Source organism: Ictalurus furcatus, chromosome 25, assembly GCF_023375685.1.
Source record: "Ictalurus furcatus strain D&B chromosome 25, Billie_1.0, whole genome shotgun sequence".
Lineage (NCBI taxonomy): Eukaryota > Metazoa > Chordata > Actinopteri > Siluriformes > Ictaluridae > Ictalurus > Ictalurus furcatus.
In genome coordinates this window covers 11,524,253-11,547,782 of record NC_071279.1, presented here as the reverse complement: position 1 = coordinate 11,547,782, position 23,530 = coordinate 11,524,253, and the positions used below count along the sequence as shown (strand labels likewise).

The 23,530-nt window shown below is 41.0% G+C and overlaps 1 protein-coding gene across 1 annotated transcript; it reads left to right on the top strand.

The window, feature by feature from the left end:
• Window positions 1–22,918, top strand: LOC128601385 (leucine-rich repeat-containing protein 52). The gene is made up of 2 exons (XM_053614552.1): window positions 1–1,223; window positions 21,592–22,918. Exons 1-2 carry the CDS (start codon window positions 575–577, stop codon window positions 21,909–21,911), a joined length of 969 nt encoding a protein of 322 aa, XP_053470527.1. The 5' UTR covers window positions 1–574; the 3' UTR covers window positions 21,912–22,918.
• Window positions 22,919–23,530: the final 612 nt, after the last annotated feature.

Sequence of the window (23,530 nt, the reverse complement as noted above, 5' to 3'; positions counted from 1 at the left end):
GCTGTGTCCAAAGAGCGCCAGTTCGGTCTTTATACACTCGGATAAAAGGGACATGACATTGACACTGACAGTGCATGGGTAGTACACACACACGGATAGTACACAAACACACACACACACAGATACAGAGAGACAAGAGGTAAGTCGCAACTTCAGAGCAATTGACCTGTGGCGGTCTACACGAGCTGCTCTGAGGATATCCGACCCTGAAACAGAAGACATCGCCGAGGACGCAGAAGATAATTCGGGGAAACCTCTCATTGCATCGCAGCGAGGGCGGACGCCATCTGACTTTCAAGTGAATCCGACTGAGCAAAACGGACTACATTACTCGGGATCACGGTCACTTCAGGAATTAAGGGCGGACTTGTGCGTGCGCGCGCGACACCACAACAGTTAAGCAGCTGATGCTGCACACAAGGTGCTCGTGTGAACTCGGACTGGTAGCGAAATACACAAAGTAACCCGCCTGATCTTGTGAAATCCCCAAAGTGCCCTCGTTCGTGCCGGCGGGCTCCATGAAGGATGCGCGTGCGCTCGGGCACACGCGCTTGATGAGGCGGCCGGCGCTATCATGCGTGTGTTGGCCGAGGCCAGCGTTCAGTGCCTGCGGCTCGCCTTCCTGCTGATGGTGGCGGCGGGCGCGGCGCCCTCACCGGCTCTGAGCGCCGGCTGCCCGGATCGTTGCGTGTGCGACGAGCAGCTGGTGGTGCAGTGCGCCGGGCAGAGGCTGAGCGTCTTCCCCGTGGACCTGCCGCTTGCTACACGCCAGCTCATCCTGAGCGACAACCGCATCGGCGAGCTGCCGCCGCTGCAACTCAACTACCTGTCCGACCTGGTGTACTTGGACTGCAGCAACAACTCTCTGACCGAGATCTCAGAGTCGACGTTCGGCAACCTGCGCAAGCTCGCCTACTTGGACCTGTCGTTCAACGCGCTGGCGCGCATCGAGGACCGCACGTTCGGCGCGCTCGCCAGCCTCGTCATGTTGCGCCTCACGGACAACCCGGGCCTGTCCGAGATCCACGCGGACGCATTCGCTGAAAACAGTGCGCTGCAGGTGCTCGACGTGAGCCGCAACAACTTGACGACGCTCAACGTGAGCACGCTGGTGGCGCTTCCCGCTTTGCGCGCTCTCGGCCTCAGCGGAAACCCGTGGCGCTGCGACTGCGACACTGAGGACCTCTGCCTGTGGGTGCACATCGAGGGCTTCAAGTTTCAAGGTGAGTGATGCGCGCAGTCTGATAGACTCATACACTTCTGCCTCACTTCACTCCACTCTTCTAACTACTACTAGTAAAAATAATACAAAAGTACTTTTCTAATACTAAATTCACATTTCTTTTACAGTGTACATGTGCTCAAACATGCGTTCTGTGTTTTGCACTATATAGTACTGCTTTACAAATTACAATACCATTACAAACCAGCTGTTAACCATTAAACCACTACCATTATCGGTCCTTAATGGAATCCAATAGACATAACATGCCACCAACAGAAGACAACAAATTACCAGTATATAGAGACCCACAGGCACCATTACAGTTTCCATTAAAACCAATACTATTCCCATTATAACCATTAAAACCATTACAAATTCTATGATAGTTATTATTTGGTTTCAGCAGGACACTTATTAAGCACTAATAGTAAAAAAAAAAAAAAAAAAAAAAAAAAAAACAGTAGCCTATTACCCTACATTACTAGAGCGATGTCCAGACCAGCATGCTATGTTTTGTAAATATTACACTTAGGATCTGTCCCAAACTGCACATTACACTAAATGATGCAGGATAGGGCAAATATACTGTATAATAATCACTAATATATCAAGCATAAATCAAGCAGCTGGTAAACAAAAAAATGTTCAGTGGAATCAGCTTGTTAAATGTCAGCCTGTTCAGTACTTATAAAAGTACTGACAATATTCACCATACTCAAAGTATATCATGACATAATTCATTTGATAACATCCACAGGTCTTTATAATTTAAGCCCAAATGCACATGCTCTTTGTAGGGTATTATGCTTGGGCTACCTCCCAAACTGCATACTGCGACTCTGAAATGATACACTGTGTCTACCTTTCTACCACTCTAACCAGGCATCCCACAAATGAATAGTCTTGCGTCTACTGTGGTGTACGAATACATAATTATCAGCAATGCGTTTGTATGTATGTAAGTACAGTTGAACACAGATACATTAACACTGTAGGTGTTCCTGTAACACTGGGAGTTTTTCCTGTATATCCAGTTTCTCTGAGTCAGCCATGGAATTCTCAAGCAGTTAAGTCATTTTCCTCTGTGTGTGTGTGTGTGTGTGTGTTTATACCTGCAAGGAAAGTGAGATCAGCTAATGAATTCTCATTAGGGTTGAGAGAGGCTCTGGCTGTTTATCAGACTTATCACACCCAGATCACTTTATCACATTATTCAGATGGCTAATTTGATCTCAAGTATCACTCTCAGTGGAGCTGGAGTCCCAAGGGCTGAGGATATTCACTTCTCATCATCCATGATCTTGCAGAAACCTCATGCCAATTTTTACTCCTTATGCCAATGTTTAGTGAACATTTACAGATCTGCTGCAGAACAAGGTGACAGCCTTGCACATATGTACACTGAATTAAGCTCACAAAGACCGTGGTAATTAGATGACAATTAATATCTCTTAAGTAGAATAATAGGCTGTACAATGCTGTGCACCTCCAGATCTGGATTGTGTGATGTGTAGTTTTTAGACATAAATTTAGCACCATTTCAGACTATTCTGTCATTGCTGGAAAGCAAACCATAGAACAGTCCATTTTTGTCTATTCCTCAGCTCATCATTCTCTCTCTCTCTCTCCCTCTCTCTCTCTCTGTCTCTCCCATGATTAACTGCTGTGACGTTTTGGTGTTGCTGTGTCTGCGGGGAGCTGTGGTCTAATTATATCATTTTTAAGTGGATATGAAGAGTGTAATTTCTATTCTATTATGTAATCCAATCAGACCTCATCTGCTACACCATCCCACTAAAGCCTCACATGTGTGTGTGTTTGTGTACTGTCATGCTTACCTGCAGTAAAACAGTTTACAGAACAACCTCAAATTCCTGGAGAGACATGTTATCGACTTTCTACATAATATTGCACTTGCTCTGCTTTATTGATCTAGCATGTCTAGCACTTCTGTGTGAGTGTTGTGAATTGAAATTAATTTCTTCCAACTGCACTAGAGGAAAAAAAGCGTTCTGGTTGTCCACTACATAATGACTTGTTTTAATAGCTTACTTTAAGGTTACCCTAAAGCTGCTGTCTTAAACGCATCAGCATGCTTCTGTGATATTACTAAATGTGAATTGATGACAAGGGGGTAATTTATGGAAACCTTGTAGGGGTGAGACAGACTTCCTCACTTTTTAGCTTCATTCTTTTTATAGCTCCAGTGCAAAACTGAAGCAACCAACGTCAGGCACCAAAAACATCTTGGCCGATTGTTAAGTGGAAAGATTTTTTTTAGGATCAGACTTGTTTGTCCAGCACATCCCACGGATGCTCGATCGGATTGAGATCTGGGGAATTTGGAGTCAAGTCAACACCTTGAACTCTTGGTCATGTTCCTCAAACCGTTCCTGAACAATTTTTGCAGTGTGACAGGGAGCATTATCCTGCTGAAAGAGGACACTGATATTAGGGAATACCGCTGCCATGAAGGGGTGTACTTGGTATGCAATAATGATTAGGTAGGTGGTACATGCCAAAGTAGCATCCACAAGCGACAGTCAATGACCCTGTCGCCGGTTCACCAGTTCTCCTTCCTTGGACTACTTTTGGTAGGTACTAACCACTACATACCAGGAACACCCCACAACACCTGCTGTTTTGGAGATGCTCTGACCCAGTCGTCTAGCCATCACAATTTGGTCCTTGTCAAAGTCACTCAGATCCTTATGCTTGCCCATTTTTTTCCTGCTTCCAACACATCAACTTTGAGAACTGACTGTTATATCCCAACCTAATCTATCCCAATTCTTGACAGGTGCCAGTGTAACGAGATAATCAACGTTATTCACGTCACCTGTCAGTGGGTTTAATGTTATGGCTGATCAGTGTGTGTATGGTAAATACTGATGTGTTTTTTTCCTGCATCAGTCTGTCTGCCAATCTGTACAGTTCAGCACAAAAGTTTGCATATATGAAGAATATGAAAAAGACAAAAATAATTTACAGTAACATGGCACTTGGTGTATTAGGTTTTTACAGTTCTTTGTTCATGACCTTGAATAAACCAGATGGTGTCAAATAGTGTATTCCAAGATATTTATAGTCAAAAAATGATCTCAGTTTAATAGGTTGCATCTCTGAATGTGATATAAATAGTCTTTATCAGTTGTAGTTGCTTAGCCAAGCTTATTCTGTATGACCTGTCAGTTATGCCATGAGAGTCATGGAAAAACTTCTTGCTTTGGGGTGATTTTGCCTTTTTTTGCTGGATACACCCACATTTCTTTTCTTAGCATCTTGGAATTAGGATGCTATGCCTTCAGATTTGCACACAGATTGACTATCCCGAATGTGTTCAAGGTATGTGTGTGCACGTGATCATAAACACAGAGGCCTCTTTTCATAATTTTTCTTTTTCAGAATTTCACTGTGCTGTAATGTTTATGTGAGCTTTAAAGGTTTCTTCTTATTCCTCTTCATAGCTTTGCTTGTCTCATGTATGAAGGCAGGCACATAAGAAAATCTCTTTCTTACTTACAAATTTCAAAACTAAACTGAGCACAGGCAAATACACTATAATATATATATATATATATATATATATATATATATATATATATATATATATAATAGAATATTCTGGGGTAGGTGTCCTTTAAAATTGTCACCTATGCTACATAATCTACATACATAGTTAAACCAGTAATCCACCCAATGACAAATGCCTCAAGGTTTTTTTTTTTCGGTTGTTTTTTTTTTTTTTTTTTTTTACTGCTTGTCGAGGTGCAGCTATGCATTTTAATGCAAGCATGATGTATCTCATGACCTCTGGTGCGGTGAATGCTACATAGCAGAGCCTTGCTGGAGCATACAGAGCGGAGGGGGGAGTCATGTGGACGGTCCAGATGCTCTGGTTAATGGAGTTTGATTTAGACAGCCTCTGCCTCATGACGAGGGCATTGAGAACAACCTTCAGTCTCCTTGTGGAATATTTGGAAATAACGACTTGTTCATCTTCTTCTCTTTTTTTTTCTTCTTCTTTTTTTTTTTTAAAGCTACAGGATCCATGAAAGGATGACATAATATTTGGATTCGTCATATATGTTTTTTGTAGACATTTTTGTAGATTTGTCTCATATTTATGGCTTTCATTTAAGGACCCCTATCTTTAAAACCTTGGATATTGAGAGGATGAAAGCAAATCCAAGGAGTCAGATGAGAGAGAAAAATCAATTGCTCTTTGGACAATAATTTTATGCCCACTGTATGTAGCACTCCAGATATCCTGTTGAATTGCGGCTGCGGTAGTGGAGTCGAGAGTTCCCATCTTGTCTTTTCCCCTCATGTTCTTTCGGATGAGTCATTACCTGTAAGGGTGAGGTGTGATTGCAAATTTAGGACACTGAATCACAAAGATGTAGTGATAGGTTGCTCCTGAATGCTTTATTGTCAAGTTGTTTCTAAGGTATTGGCTGGAAATGTTGCATCACCAAATAAATGTTAGTCCTGCACCAAACTGGCTTTAGTCCTTTGGATTCAAATCAAACTGACAGACACAGAATGGAGTTGCACCAATCAGATTCCACTCCATTTGATTCCTAAGCTGAGAGGGAATACTTTTCATCCGTCAAGTCTATTTATTGCCCGGTACACATCATCAGCCCAAATGACAGGCACTCAAGTATAAAAAGCACGTCGTCTGTCAGCTTGAATCAACAGCTTATCAGTTAACGTGGATAGAGTCAGCAGGTCACATAACTCATTACAGCAGTAGAATTACTGCAGGACATTAATAAAACATTCATTAGAACAAATACATTTGGAATACCAGCACTGATTTGAAATTATTTTTAACAAAAGGCTTGGTTGGAGAATTGATCAGCTTGTCCTAATTACGCCTTAAAAATCGATTATCATGTTCCACAGTAATTATAATTATCTGAACTTCATGGAACAATTAGAACAAGCTCAAGCAAGCAAGGGGGATGATTTTATTCAGTATCTGTTTCATAAAAGAAAGGTGTGAACACAAATCTAGCACCTAACCCTAATATTAATCTTCATATAAATTGACTTTATCACTGATTGGTATACATTTGCAAACATTGATGAATTCTCTAACTTCATTAGCTGTCTGTCTGGCCATGGTTAGTTTGGAGGTGTTCGGATGACTCCTTGCAGGTTCTGTCAGCACTTAAAATAAAATGTAGACTGGCAGTCCAGAGCTGCACCGTTGTCCTGCTTTATTGCTTTGGCCTGTTGCAAAGAGACTCGAGAGAGAGAAAGTCTGAGACCTAGAAAGACAGAGACACCGGTACGTCCATCTGCCTCGAACACCAGAAGAAGCTGTTTTCATCCAGCTGTCAGAATGAGATCTGCTCTGGCTTCGGCTCTCTAAGGCATTTAGATAGCAATGCAAAAACAAATTCTCTCCTGGTTTTGTGCAGGTTTTCTGCATAATACCTCTTAGTTCACAAGACATAGTTCCTGAACACAATGAGGTCAATGAAGTGGAAGATCTTGAGTGTCCTGCACAGAGTCCTGACCTCAACCACACTGAACACCTTTGGGATGAACTGGAACACTGGCTGTACCCCAGATCTCCTCACACATCAGTACCTGTCCTCACTAATGCTCTTGTAGATGAATGAACACAAATCCCCACAGCCACACCCCAAAATCTAAAGAAGAGTGGCGGTTATTATATTAGCAAACTGGACTAAACCTGGAATGGGTGTGATAGTCGGTGTGATGGTCAGGTTTCCTATGATTGATGGTTGTCTTACCTACACTGATTGTCTATTACCAAAATGTCATTTATGTGAGGAATATGGGTCAATCGGTTAATATTGAAAGACAGTGATCTGGTCAGACATCTTGATCTATATGTAGAGGACATCATGTTGTGACCTACAGGTCATCCCTGTTTATTTGGATCTATGGGTCAGCTGTGGGGAAACAGTCACTGACTCAGTGTTACTGTCTTCCCAAGGGATGCAGCAAATGATGTGTGTATGTGTGACTCTGTGTGTGAGAATGTGTGTATGCAACTGTTGTGTGGCAGAAGTAGCGATAGAATAGAAGATAGAATCTAAAGTGTTGAGTGTTGTGCCCTCCAGCAAAGCACTGTTTAAAAAAATAAAGCAAAAGTGAGTAAGAGTGAGGGACTGAAATAGATGAAAACAGTGTTACAGCCAAACTATGACATTGCTCTTGTTCTGTAACTGTACTGTATGTCTCACTATGGGTAGGCAGTGGTATGGCATGGAGCTTCTAGGCATAGAGCCAAATAGCGGGTGGACACAGGGCTGTGGTTGAATATTCATGAAGAGAGGGAGAGCCTCAGAGCATGTTTAGTTTCCAGCCAGCCCAGGAATCCATAATTGGTAGTTGGACAAAGAAAGCATGATTGTGTAAGAATGAAAAAAATCTAAACAGATATCTTAGACGCAGACTGTTTTCCAATAAGAAGTCTCTATCTGAGATGTGCGTTCACATCAGAGCCTAGTTATTTGTTAAACCAAATAGAGTTTGGTTCAACACTACAGAGTCATTCATCACTGCAGTCTGGGGCGTCTCAGATGCTGTTTGGTAATGACCCGAGTGTAATCTGCAACAGCTCATGGCCTGCAGACCCAGACGAAGGTCACCAGACACAGAGGAACCGTAATCTGTGTAGTAATAACTTCACTTGTCACCAGCCCAGAACATTAAGATGTAGCATGTTTTTGCCTCCAATATAATAAAAAGTTCTTTAACTTGCTGACACATTTTGGGTTGCTTTTTGATGTTTCTTTATTTAGTTGCATGTTGACCTCTGGTTTTATTCCGTAACCTTGGGATCGAACGTTCTCTTTGGAGCTTTGTTGGTGGCAATTCATTATTTAGTAGGCGCTGGACACAAGAGGAAATAAGCGGTCCGAGCAAGGTCACTTTCTCACAGGCCATTTGAATAGAAGAATGTGCTGCTATTCAAATATTCAAATATTTGTATGTACAACACATTAGGACACAGCTAATGACATAGCATACAATAACATACACTGGCACAGTCCGGCAGTCCAGTCACATTGCTAAAAAGCAGTATACAAAAACTTTAATCAAGAATTTACCTTTACTGGCCAGTTTATTAGGATTACCTGTACATTCATTTAGTTATCCAATAAGCCAATCATGTGGCAACAGCGCAGTGCATAAAATCATGCGGATACAGATCAAGATGTTCACATCAAACATCAGAACGGGGGAAAATGTGATCTCAGCTAGTTTATATGTGGTATGGTTGCTGGTGCCGGACAGGCTGGTTTAAGGACATCTGGTTTAAAGACCAGGTAACATTTTTCCAATCTTCACCTGTCCAGTCAGTTTTGTTTGTGCCCACTGTAGCATCAGAGTCCGGTTCTTGGCTGACAGGATTGAAACATTTTCTGCTGTTGAAGCCCATCCACTTTAAGGTTCGATCTGTTTTACATTCTGAGATGCTTTTATGCTCACGGTTGTAAAGAGTGGTTATTTGAATTACTGTAGACTTCCTCTTAGCTTAAACCAGACTAGCCATTCTCCGCTGGCTTCACACACCAACGAGGCATTTCTGCCTGCAGATCTGCTGCTCACTGGATGCCCCCCCCCACTGCTGCCACGTGATTGGCTGATTAGATACAGTGCCATGAAAAAGTGTTTTCCCCATCCTGATTTTGTCTACTTTTGCACATTTGTCACACTAAATGGTTTCCAATCTTCATACAAAATGTCATATAGAGCAAGGAGAATACGGGGAAACACAAAACACAGGTCATTTAATTTACAAAATTACTTTATTTCAGTCATGTTAGAGGGATTTTGAGCATGAATTTCCTGTTTAAGGTCCTGCTACAGCATTGCAATGGGGTACGAGTCAGGCCACTCCAGAACCTTAATTCAGAAGTGGACTTACTCTTGCTCTTGTGCTTTGGATCATTGTCTTGCTGCGTAACCCAAATGCACTTTAGCTTCAGATTATAGACTGATGACCGGATATTCTCCTTCAGGATTTTCTGGAAGAGAGAAGAATACATGGTTTATGGTTTTCAATTATGGCAAGTTGCCCAGGCCCTGAAATTCCACTTTTGACCCATCAGTCCACGGAACATTATCCCAAGAGGTTTAGGCGTCATCAAGGTGTTTCTGGTGGGGGCAAGACGAACCTTTATAACCTTTAGCAGTGGTCTCAATCACCTTGCAAATCTCCCGTGCATACTATTTTTATACGCAGTCTCTTTCTGATGGATGGTGGAATCATGAACGCTGAGATTATCTTAGACCAGTGAGGTTTGCAGTTCCTGTTTGTCTGGGTTCTTTTATGACTTTTTTTGGTGACTGTGAAGACAACATGCTCTTGGAGGAATTTTGGTAGACCAACCATTTCTGGGAAGATTCACCACTGTTCTAAGTTTTCTCTATGTTCTTTCTCATCTCTTACAGATTTCCCTTTGGTTGCATCATAGTGTGCTGCATGTTGAGACCTTTTAGCTTACTTTACATTGCTGGAAAGGTTCTATTTAAGTGGTGTTTAGATCCAACAGGGCTGGCAGTAATCAAGCCTGGGAGTGTCTAGTCTAAGACCCTAATGGGTGATTGAATCACTGAGGGGGCAGTTACATTTTCACATAGGGTAGGTTAGGTTTGGATAACTTTTCTCCTTTAATAAATAAAATGATCTCTGGACTGTATTTTGGGTTGTCGCAGGTTACTTTTTTCAATTGGATCAATGCAGCTTCAATGTAGCTCTTGCAGCACTGAAATGGAATTATTCGTGCTTGGAGGACAGACAATAATTGAGTCTGTGTTCACTCTCTGGTAGAAGAATGTGAAAGAGTTGAAGCATGCTTTTAGTTCGTACCTTTTCGCTTCAGTATCATCAGTCATCCGTCTTAAACATTCTAACTAAAGCATTAACTAGACAGAAAGCTAAATCTGCACATGAATAATGGATTTTTCTTACAGTTCTTATCTCCGTTTGAGGATTTTTGGCAGTATAATCATTTTGTTTTTAATAAAATATGCCACATATTTTAGGGGCTATGGAAGTGGGCTGGTAGTTAGGGTGGTAAGCACCATGGAGGAGGTGGCAGCTGCTACATGCCTCCCCTCCAGTAGATCTGCCAGAAAGTACAGAGAGTACAGTAAACCACTGAAATGGATTGCAGAAAGGGAGACACTGCATAGAAGAGTTCACCATACAAGCTGAGCTCAGCGTAAAAGCCCTGTGCAGTAATTCTCTCCAATGCGCTGCTGTCTGTCTCCCATTTCATCCTCATTGTTATGCAGAGATGAAGTAGAGCTGAAATCTCCCAACTCTTACCTTTTTATCTTCTTAAAAATGAACATAAGAAATGACATAATTAGAGTCTTCAGAGGGAGGCTGGTAGCCCTGCTGTTTCGTCTCAGCCCTGAGGGTTAACAACTAAAATTAGAGACAATGCAAGAAAATGAGACACATTGCTTCACACACAGAGAGACAGAGAGACAGAGAGAGAGAGAGATTTGGGTTTATAGGAATAAGATGGATGGATAGATGGGGCTGTTTATGACAAATAATGCAGCAGAAAATTGGCAGGATGCTGTAATAGGAGTTTTATTTCACTCGTCCTTACTTTATGGCATGAATGCACATGCAGGACGAGACGAAGTCACAAAGGGACCTTATGAGCATCCCGTCATCATATGGCCATCGTTCCTCCTTTCTTCTTCCCACCATGTACACGTCAGACCTCATGTGCAGCTCGGGGATAGCTATATAACAACTTGTGACTACGGGTGGAGCAACAGGAAGCCTGTCATCCAAAACTGCCGATAGACTCCTTTCATCTCCTTCCTTCTCTTACTTCACTTCAATGCAGTGTGTGCATTTCATATTTAGGCTATTTTTAACATCTTGTATTTTTCTTGGTAATAACTTATGAGGAAAAAGTGTCAGCACCCCCATCTTTTCATTAGGATGTGAAAGGCAAAAATGGAGGCATTCGGTATTAATCTGTACTCACTATTTATTTATTTTATTTAGTATGCATGTTCTCCCCGTGCTTCAGAGGTTTCCTCCAGGTACTCCAGTTTCGTCCCCAGTCCAAAGACATGCATTCTAGGTTGATTGGCATTTCCAAATTGTCCGTTGTGTGTGTGTTTGATTGTGCCCTGCGATGGGTTGGCACCCCATCTAGTGTGTCCCCCGGCTTGTGCCCCGAGTTCCATGGGCTAGGTTCCAGGCTCCACGCACACTGATGTCTAACATTTAGAAGGAGTTGTTGTAAAGAATGTATGCATTTCACATGCATATTCTGCTTATTTAAGCTTCCCTGAGCATCTGTTCATGGAATGGGTTCAAACACAAGCAGACATAGATAACACGGGACATTTTTAACTTTAGGATCCTTAGATTAAAACCAGAGAAATGAAAAACAAGACTAGGCAAGGCCTAAACGTAAATTCTTTAGGTTGGTTGCTGCAAAGCTGCATTTGTGTTCATTAACAGTGTGATGGAGCAGTCACTCTACTGCCAACTCAGCAGTACTGATACAAGCCCCTAGGCTACTTCACTCTGTATGTGTGTGTGTGTGTATGTGTATGTATGTGTGTGTGTGTGTGTGTGTGTGTGTGTGGGTGGGTGGGTGGGTGTGTGTGTGTGTGTATACTATTCTGAAAACACAACAGCTTTCTAAATCATCTGGCACTTATTCACCCCGGAGTTTACAGAACTTAAGCTGAATTGGGAAAGACTCGTTTACAGGGTTGGTTACCCTATTTACCCCAAGAGTAATTTAACATTTTCTGCTTGCACAGTTGTTTTTAACAGCTTCAAAGCACAAAGGAGTAGTTTAATTTATAAAGAGAATTTATTGTTCCAAGTAATCAAAAAAAGCAAGGAGACCGCAGTGCTTTTTGTGTTCCTTTATATTCCCTGTCGTAATGTTTTAGTTTGAGAAGTGTGTTTAAATGGAAGCAAGGGTCAATGTTGCCCAACAGCACTATTAGACACGGCTTTTACTCCTGAGTCATGTGGAAATCCACTAAACTGCCCAGGTGGGATTATATAAACCTGTCAGTGCTACAAAACCCATATTGTGACAAGCTTCTTTGTAATATGAAACTGCCGAGATATAGTAGTAACAGAAGATTCAAATAAGGTCATTGAGAAACTACAGCAGCACATGGTTTGCGGGATAATTAGGATTTGATGTCAGATGTTAGATTATTCTAGGAGCAGGTGTTGTGGTGTAGGAAAGAAAACAGGAAAAATAGAAAAAAGAGAGAAATCTGTCAGACCTGAGCCTTTCTTAGACAGTGAGCCATCTGTGGACTGTGTTCTTTGGATGAAGGAGGATGGATGAAGTAGACTACACTTGCTTTGTTTATCGCTTGTTGTGACTGTCTGTCTGTGTGTGCATGGGTTTCTGATAGGGAGATATGCACGGCTCTGTTTAGAACATGAAGAATATGAGCCATTTACAACTCCTCATCATTCTAATTAGGCTACAGAGTACGATTCATGCCAGCAGTGAGTATTGCAGCCCCCAACCCTATTCCAGCTGGATTAGCTATAATTTTACTGACAACAAGCACGGTGCGTGTTAGAAATGTTAATAATCGTGGTGTTCAGGTCCGGATTTATCCTATGTTGATTGGGGTTGCAGTCAGAATATCCACTGGGCATCTTTTACAATCATGCTTTCCAATGAAATATATTTGTATTATAATGGAGAAGTGCAGACTCTCTGCCTTTGTTTTATTTAAATTTGATTTGACTTTTTGTTTCTGCACAGCTATCCACAGTGACGGAGGGATAATGTTCCTGTAGCTCAATGCTATCTTACAGACACCTCTGGGGTTCGGGGGGTTGATTCCCGCATCTGCCCTGTGAGAGTTTGCATGTTCTTCCTGTACTTGGGAGGTTTCCTCCCCTAGTCCAAAGACATGCATTGTAAGTTGTACATGGCATTTCCAAATTGTGCATAGTGTGTGAATGTGTGTGCAATTTTTCCCTGCGATGGGTTGGTACCCTGTCCAGGGTTTCCCTGAATTGTGCCCTGGGGTCGCTGGTACTCCCCGTGATCCTGTTGTGGATAAGCGCTATGGAAAATGTATGTATATATGTATGTATTTATTTATTTATTTATTTTCGACCATGTGTGTCAAACTCAAATTCTGCCTGAGCAACATCAGTATTTTTGTGAGACTCCAAAGTACCATAATCTAAGGCTGTTTGTTGATTTAAAATAAATAAAAAAAACTTATTAAAGTTCTATCAATTAACATCAGTAACTTAGGCTCTGAAAAGAAGAACTAAAAGAATTCTATTCACTGTATATTCACTATTAGATGATGATGATTATCCATCCATCCATCCATCTTCTATACCACTTAATCCTTTTCAGGGTCACGGGGAAACCTGGAGCCTATCCCAGGGAGCATCGGGCACGAGGCGGGGTACACCATGGACAGGGTGCCAATCCATCGCAGAGCACAAACACATACACATTCACACACCCATTCATACACTACAGACACTTTAGACACGCCAATCAGCCTACCATGTATGTCTTTGGACTCGGGGAGGAAACCGGAGTACCCGGAGGAAACCCCCGCAGCACGGGGAGAACATGCAAACTCCGCACACACATGGCCACGGTGGGAATCGTGATGATGATTATTATACTGATTAAAGTTGGGTTTTTAAAAATAATTTTTTGAGTGCATTTATTCATTAACGAATGACGTATTTGGATCGTAGGCCTTGAGCTTGACATGTGAATAATTAACGTACTTGATAATGGGGTGAAAAAAAGTCCTCAGGTGAGTGTTAGGGAGAATTTCAGGGCGTGTAACCCAACCTAGCAACCCCCCTAAATCCAACCCTGGTGCTGTTGTTACACTGTACTTTAAAAGTTCATGCTATTAATATAGCAGTAGACATTGACCTACTCTAAGTACAGACTGAACTACTTCTTAAGAAAACTTAGGCAACTGTGAGGCAGACTGAATTTTATTTTATCAATACAATAAAGAAAATGCTGGAAAGTACTGAAGCATTAAGAAAACAAAATTGCAATTGATTTGGTATGTTAAATTGTAATGATCATTTCTCTCAGGTAAAAACAAATGCAACAAATGCAACTGCAAGCTACTCATAATGTGCTGCATTCTTCCTCCAGTGCGCACAGTAATTTCAACATTGTGTCCCAAACGACATTACTTTTATTTGTGTAGCACAAATAGTATTAATAGTATAGGTATTACCACAAAGCAGCTTTAAAGGAATTCTGATGTACAGATATATTCAGCTCCCTAATGAACAAGCGACAATGGAAAGGAAAAACCACTTGAGATGACACGAGGAAGAAAGGAGAGGAACACCCAAACACCTCATCACAAACCCAACGGGACTTATTATTATATGATTGTTAGGACGACTCAGCACCGCAGGAATATCTTATTGTACCGTCTTATTTTTTCAATCCTACACTCTGTAGCTTTAAATAAAAGGCTTCAATTCAACATTGCAACACTGTGAAGGTTGTTGCAAAAATATGCTGTTTACCTGAAAATATGAGCCAAAATAAGAATTTCATGTGTGCATAAGGGAAAATATACGAGCAGGGGGTTTCTCACATGGTGATAGTTCTCTCATATGGTTTTCGCGACTCTGCTGGCTGAGGCAGTGCACAGGTAAGCTGAGGTAAGCTGACTGGACATTTTAAGGTGGCATACCCCACAGGAGTGTTGGCATTAATGTTGAAGTTAATGCCAGCGTAGCCTGAAGCAACCCCACACTGTGAATTCTTAATTTCAGTAGTTAAAAAATCCAAGCAGGACATCATGCTAAACTCGGTTCACCTTCTATCCAGGTTCATCTGTTTGCATCAGAACATGGACAGTGTGTAAAAGAATCTCCATCCAGGGTCCACACAGATTTTGAATCCCTAACCATAATAGTTGGAACGTTACGTTTTGACCCCCCTGTCCGTTTTTGGTTTTGTACCTGAAACATCTGTCCAAATGAAGCTGACATGGTGCTGACTCCTCCACAAAGTTTTGTGCATGATTAATTTCCACTGTCAGTTTAATCCCTTGTGTGTCAATTAAAAATGTTACACATAGGTCCATAGAGGACAAAAATGTCCATGTCCCAAAATTTTTTATATATTAATAGTTTTTCCATTTTCACTGACTTCAGTTTTTCACCAGCATCAGTTCTGATCATAATTATCAAACATTCATTTATTTTCAGAATTGTAACCCTTTAAACGCTGGTTTCTTTACATTAATGCAAAAATCTTCAAAGCTCAGTAACCTTCTTTGACTCGTATACATGGAGTGGGATTTTGTGATTTCCAGTACAATATCATTTCTTTCTTTCAATGTCCATGTATATCGGAGAAGGAACTCTGAACTACAGTTCCCAGCAGACACTGCAGCTCACTGCATCACAGTCACATGACCACCTGCACCTGAATCATGTTCTTGTTAACGAGCACTCATGTGTACATAGCCACAGTTTGCAGTTTACTCTTTGGCTTACGTTTGTCTTTCTTTGTCATGTTATGCTCTTGCTTGTTTTTGGTTTCTTTATCCTTGTACCTTGCAGCAAGTTCCATAGATCTTGTTTTCTTTTGAACTTTATTTAAAGTAAATCTGCGCTTGCATCCGTCTCCACCTTGAAATTGTGACATAGTGTTCTCATACACACACATGCACACACACACACACACACACACACATTTCAGTACACACATACAAACCACAACTCTGATATCCATACAAACACACCCACACAATTATAACTGTGTCATTTATTCAGTTGGTCTGCAGTACTCTATAATACAGCAGAATCAGAAAAAGGAAAAGTGTGGATTTTCCTCAGAGGCTAAACCTGAGGAAAATAATACACATTTCAGAATAAAAAAAAATAAATTCAATGTTTTGAAACCTTTTCAACAAAATACAAGCTTATTAACACAGAATGCATGATGTTATGCTTAAATGTCACATGAATAAAATATTGCAGTTTGAATGGGTGTCAAGGGAGACATTTTTGTCCTTATGGTCCTGAGTATAACTATTTTGTGTATCTAGTTTAAAATAAATTTTTGAAAGCAAATGACGGTGAAATATTAAAATTCCAATAAAAATACACACCTTTTTGCAAAATTTATGCCGTGTGCATTAGAATGAAAAAGACAGAAATGTCCATAATGACGCACAATGGTTAAAAACATGTCTTTCATCAGCACTTTCTGTTACATAGATTTCTTACAAGATACCTCCTCAGATGACATGGTATTGGCAAATAATATTGCAGCTGTGGTAGTCAGACTGCTTGGTGGGAGCTCGAGCATAAATTTAATTTCGAGTATTGTCTGAGTTACTTTATTGGCGCATGTGATGTAGGCTGCTTTGTAATAATGTGATATGCAACATCACATTATAGTGGCCATGTTTCTTTTGGTTATACTGTGTCCTCGGGAAGTAGATGGTGTGTGGGTTGTTGAGTGGTGTGTGTGTGTGTGTGTGAGAGCGAGAGAGAGAGAGAGAGAGAGAGATACAGATGAAACACTTGAAGCTTGTTGAATCCTGTATTTGTGTGTGTAGTGCACTGAAAAGCACTTTACATTGTACCTTAGTTTTGAGATCAGGTTTGATGATGTTAATGTAGTAAAATGTGGGAGATAAACCTTGTAAGAGTCGTTTTTATTTATTTATTTATTTTAAAGACACTATGTTCACCCTCTGTGTGCATGGGTTTCCTCCAGATTCTCTAGTTTCCTCCCACCTCCCATAAACATACCGGGATAAGGTGGTTATTGAGTGAATGAATGAATGAAATAATTAATTAAGTATTTAGTTTCAAAACTAAACATTCCTAATAATGTGTATGGGCAATAGTCATTTGGTGGGTAAGGCACTGGGCAGCTTATTGGCAGGTTAGGACCTTAACCTTCAAATCCTCAGTTCAATTTGAACTCCTTTTGGTTAAATTGTTTGACAAATCTTTCAGTATATTTCTCATTTAATTGCATACAGTTACTGTAATGCTGAGCTTTAACATTAGAGAGGTTTCGTGAATAATTATTCTCTTAAAAGCATAAAATCAATTGTTTATTTAAACTGTGGGATGTTCATATCTGTGTTCCAAATGGCGTACTATGCGTACTACTTAACTACTAAAGTTTGAGTAGGAAAGTATAGTGCACATTATGGGTCATATTCAGACTTAAGTCCAAGACATACATCAATATTTATGCTAGGGAAGTTACACGTATTCACAAATGGGTTACATGCCTGCTTAAGTAAATTTTTTGGGTGCACCATTCAGATTATGCAAATTACCTGAGTGACAATTTTACAATATGTAACACTGCATTTGGACTTTAATTATAATTCTGATAATACCAACCCCAGGTAAATTTGTGTGTGTGTGTGCGTGTGTGTATGTGTGTGTGTGTGTGTTTGTGTGTGTGTGTGTGTGTTCTTTCTCAGAGCCTAACTGTTGAGGGTCACCTTCAGTGATCTCCTAATCTCTTTGTGTCTGCTTCCTCCTGTATTTCTGAGCTCAGTGATGTTGAACCTCCTGCTACTGAGAGCCATCCTCACTGCCAGTGCTGTTACCCCACATAGACGATTCAGCCCTAAACCTTACCTCATCTATGCATGCAGACTTATAATCTGAAACCCTGCCATTGCAAAATGTGCATCCAAATCATTGCACTGATGCTGGCACAGAACAAGTGGAGCAGTCTGAAAGAGAGGAAATGAATTTCTCCCCTTTTATATATTGGGAAGGGAGTTCACATAAGCCTTGGGCTTGAACCTTTGGCATATTAATGTAATATTAAATACTCTACCAAGCCCCTAAAAGCCAGCCTGCTCTTAAAGCTGGCTGTAAAAAAACATGTTGTGGTCTCTATGAATGAATGGTCTATGTTAATAACCGGCATTCTTCTTCTAATCTAATCTTCAACTGTCCAGTTTGGGTGAGTGCAGATGCCCATGATAGCGTCAGATTCTTATTCTTGGTCTGCATGGTAAATGGTCTGCACTTCTATAGCGCTTTATTAACCTTAGCGGTTCCTAAGCGCTTTACGCTGGTTCTCATTCACACACACACTCACGCAAGGTATTCAGTGTTCAGTGTCTTGCCCTAGGTCACTTCAGCATGTGATGTCATGTGGGCCAGGAATCAAACCGACAACCCTACCACCTGAGCTACAGCTGTCCTGTCCTTGTTCCTTGTTCCTTGTTCTTGGCTGACAGGAGTAGAGTTCAATTTGGTCTTCTGCTGTTGTAGCTCATCCACCTCTAGGTGGATGAGTTTCTGCTCACCATGGTTGTAAAGAGTGATTATTTGAGTTATTATATCCTTCCTGGCAGCTCGAACCAATCTGGTCATTTTCCTTTGACCTTTCTTATCAACGAGGCATTTCCACCCACAGAACTGTCGCTTGCTCATTGTTTTTTGTTTTTCACATCATTCTGTGTAAACTCTAGAGACTGTTGTGTATGAAATTCCCAGGAGATCAGCAGTTTCTGAAATACTCAAACCCAACCTATCTGGTACCAACACCCATGCCACAGTTAAAGTCACAGAGATCACATTTGTTTTTCATTCTGATGTTTGATGTGAACATTAACTGAAGCTCTTGATCGGCATGATTTTATGCATTGTGCTGCCACCACATGATTGGCTGATTAGATAACTGCATAAATGTGCAGATGTACAGGTGTTTCTAATAAAGTGGAGGGTGAGTATAGATCTTAATAGACTAAAGAAGTGTAAAATCAATCAATAAATAGATATATACAGTCTCCTCCAAAAGTATTGGAATGACAAGGAAAATTCTATTGTTTTTGCTATACACTGAAGACATTTCAGTTTGAGATCAAAAGTTGAATATGAAAAAATAGCTCAGCATTTCAGCTTTCATTTCCTGATATTTATTTGTGTGTTAAACAACTTAGAACATGGCAAATTTGTTTGATCCCACTCATTGTTCAAGTCATGAAAACTATTGGAATGTGACTGACAGGTGTTTCTTGTTACCCAGGTGTGTCCTGTTAAATTGTTTAAACAATTAATAGCACTGAATGTCTATTCTTGGTTTGAGCCCTGGGCTTTGCCTGTGAAGACAGCATTTGTTGTTAAAAAGGATAAACCAACATGAAGACCAGAGAGCTGTCTATGGGAGAAAAGTAAGCCATTGTGAAGCTGAGAAAAGAGGGAAAATCTATCAGAGGCATTGCACAAACACTGGGCATAACCAATACAATAATTTGGAATGTCCTGAAAACCAGACATGGAACAAGTCAGCCAAGGAAAACAACAACAGTTGATGACAGAAACATTGTGAGAGCTGTGAAGAAAAACCCAGAAACAACAGTCAGTGACATCACCAACAACCTCCACAGGGCAGGGGTGAAGGTCTCACAATCCACTGTTTGAAGAAGACTTTGAGAGCAAAATTATATAGGCCAAAACCACAAGATGGAAACCAGTCATCATCAGAAAGCCAGACTGAAATTTGCAAAGAAATACAGAGACGAGCCACAAAAGTCCTGGAACCAAGATTAACCTCTACCAAAGTGATGGAAAGGCCTGAAGTGTGGAGAAACAATGAACAAACAATGAATAAACAATTATTGTAAGCACTGGATATGCATTAAGTGTAATTTACTTACATGTACTTTAAGACTATCTGTTCCTATACTTTTGCTCACCTAAAAGTTGAGTGGTCTGCCTCCAAAGGTGCCATGTTCTAAGTTGTTTAACACATCTAGATGTAAATGACAGGAAATGAAAGATGAAATTCTGATCTATCGTCTCATATTCAATGTCTGATCTCAAACCCGAATGTCTTCAGTGTATAGCACAAAAAACAGAACTGGCCTTGCTCTTCCAATACTTTCAGAGTGTTCTGTAAATAAAGACCCTGGCATTTGCTCTTAACTAACACACTATCATGCACTTCATCGTGAATCCCACATTAAACTGGAGCCAAATTAAAATGACATCTTCACACATTTTACTCTGCTATATAAAACATTTTAAGTGTAATAAATATACTCAAAGTATACATCCACTTTATTCTGTAATGCAACCTGAGCATTCACGGGGCTTGACTAGCCCTCAGTGCTGAGGCGTTGTCTAATCTATTTTTAGATTACATTAAAATTCAATATCAGAACAGTATTTAGAAACTGTGTTTCATTCTGCTGCAGTGGCAGGGTGCAGAAAGCCTCAGACATGATTCCCATATAACATAACAGTCTTACCTCAGCCTCAAGGCTGGCCAGACAGTGTGACCCATAGATTATTCATCAGCCATATCTCTCTGTCACACTGGCAATGTCCCTCTCTCTTTTTTTCTCATTTCTTTATGCTTTATTGCAAAGTGAGCGTCATTTGATTAGCACAATTTATTATAGTAATGCATCAAGGAGATGGCCCTGTCATCACCAGAGCAGATCATCCATTAACGTCTATGTGAAAAATAGAAAAAAAGAAAAGTGCATATTAATGTGTGTGTGTGTGTGTGTGTGTGTGTGCACGCTGGATCTCTCTGTCAAAGCGCAATGTAGAGTTGACAGGCTACTGCTGGGCTGCACTCTGGCTCTGAGATAGGGATGATGGTTACTGACCTGTATACTCCTCTGGGGCAGGGGCACAGGGCTTTAGTGTGTGTATATGCGTTTGTGTTTGTGTGTGCGTGTGTGTGTGTGTGCATGTGTGTGTGTGTGTGTGTGTGTGTACATGTGTGGGTGGGTGTAGGAAAGAAAAAAGGAGAAAAAGAAGGCAGAAATGCATTAAGAGGCAAATACATGCAGTAATCTGTTTAGTAGCAATATAAGCAATGTCTGGCAGGATGAAGAAAAACACAGTTGTGCAAGTTGTCTCTCTTGTCTCTTATCTGTTAAGTGGAAAGCACTTAAGAGATTTCAGTCTAAAAAGCAGATATTAAGAAATTAGTCACACCAAGACAGAAATCCCTGCCTTCAGACCTGCTTTCCCATCATTCTTCCTGGGAAGGTCAAGCAATTTACCTTGTAAAAAAAAGAATGTTCACACCTGAACTGAAAAGCACTTAGCGAATGTTATAAAATTGTTATATTATTATTTTTTTTATAAAAATGTTGTAAAATTATGTTTTAAATTGAAAATCATTGAAAATCATTTGTGCAAAGTTCTACAATTTCATTTTCAAAAAATTATTTCAATGTATTTAATATATTGTCACAAGTTAATTCGCACATGTGTTACATTTGCACCTATTTAATTTATTTAAGTGCACATTTTAGTACATGTATCTTTTTGCAAGCTCAAAATATTGATCCTTTGTTTATGACCTCTCCTGTAGATGAAGGTCAAACGGTGTGCCAGAGTCCGGCGGAGATGCGCGGCCGTCGCCTGGCTGAGGTGGGCATGCAGCTGCGCTCTGAATGCCACCAGGGCCTAGGCTACTGGGACTACCTGTTCTTCATTGCCATTGGCTTCGTCATCTTCTCAGCAGGCACCGTTTCAGCCTGGGTGATGGGTGTGCTCATGGTGCTCTATGAACGCTACAGCAAGAGGAAGAGCGAGGAGCTGGACAGCGGGGATGATGAGAACGTGCCCATCCGCAACGCTGGGAGTAGCCATGGTAACGGGGACCTGAGCAAGCCCAGCATGCAGGTGTGATGGGGGGGTGTTGGACGAGGACGACAGTGATTACCGTAACCCCTGATGACACATAACAGGAGGATTAATAAGTGAGATGGTGTAAAGGATACTGACCACATATTTACCAGATGGAGTATGGCGTCTTTAATGATAAAGAAAGGGAAAAAGTGACAAAGAGTGTATTTTGCTTGGGGTTCATTACCCATTCCAAATAGTTTTAAAGAGTATTTTGGGGCTTATAACTAGTAATAATAGACCTAAACCCGGACACTGTGTGCATATAAACATGATCACAGAGCGGTAAGGGGCTTGAACATGTCCCAACCTGGCTGAATAGGGAAAAACTCAGGCAGAGTGAGACAGAGAATGAAACCTAGTCCCCACTAATATTGATTTTTGTTTGTTTGTTTATTTTTTTTCATTTCCAAAAAGCTTATCATTCCAGAATGAAATGTGAAAATGATAATGAAAATGACATGATGGGCATGCACACTGGATTTCTGCCCAATGACCTTTACATCATTTCCAAGATTTTCATTTGTTTTGACATGAACGCCCCAGCATCGCTTGTATACGATACAAAGCAGTCAAACATGAAATTAAATTACCTAACACACAAGCACAAAAAAAACCCAGCATCCACCACCTTGGAGTTGTAGACATCATGTTGCAATCACACATCAGTGCATTCCCGGTGGTCAAAAATGCTTTGGTTTTTAGTCTGGCAGGAAAGGCAAAAATGAATAAGAAAAGATGCATTGTCAAATTTAGCAGTGTTCGTGTGAACTAGGCCTGAGAAAGACTGGACTGAGTTAATGACACGTTAATAATGCTCATATACATTCACTCTCTCCTCCACACTTCTTGCTTAGGGAGTGATTTAATGAGATGGGATGGAGTGAATCACAGGGCAGGCAGACTGTCCCTGTGTCAGGTCAATGAGATGAGGGAGGGAATGAGGGCTGATATGAATGATTCATCCAGAAAGGGACAAAAAAGGAGTAGTGCACTAGATAATCTGTAAAACTAACCTGCTAGTGAAGGGGGAGGGGGGGGGGGGGGGCTAGAGTTTACCCAGGGGGTGGTTTGATCATTCAGTTGATTGTTTGATTGACTGGATCAGTCAGGACACACTAAGCCAGTAAGTTTGTATGCACTATACCCCTAGGCCTTACACACAGTGAAACCAGTGCAGCATGAACATACCTGCATAGGTGACCCTGATGGCAATAGTGTGTGTGTGTGTGTGTGTGTGTGTGTGTGTGTGTGTGGGTGTATGTGTGCGTTTGCGTGTGTGTAAAATGAGGGAATTGCGAAACTAAATCAGCATGCTGTGGCTTTAGCAAGACTCAGCCTTAAGCTATGTTAATAAATAAGAAAATAAACAAGAAAAAAGAAACTCAATCTTCATGAATGTTCCCGGTGGCACAGCAGTGGGTAGAGTTGCTGCCTCACAGCTCCTAGTTCGATCCTCAGCTCAGGTTACGGTCTGTGCGGAGTTTCTCATTCTGGGACCAAGGTTGTAACAAGTTGTTTCCGATCTCCGACTAGGAAAAACCAAAGAAAAATTCCCCGCTCAACTCAGGAACTCTGGACAGTTTCCTCAATCCTGAGCAAATCGACATGAACAAGAACAG

Excerpts from the sequence above, each read along its gene's own strand:
- LOC128601385 (XM_053614552.1), top strand. The coding sequence starts at position 575 with ATGCGTGTGTTGGCCGAGGCCAGCGTTCAGTGCCTGCGGCTCGCCTTC. Across the intron at positions 1,224-21,591 it reads CGAGGGCTTCAAGTTTCAAG|ATGAAGGTCAAACGGTGTGC; the intron begins GTGAGTGATGCG and ends CCTCTCCTGTAG.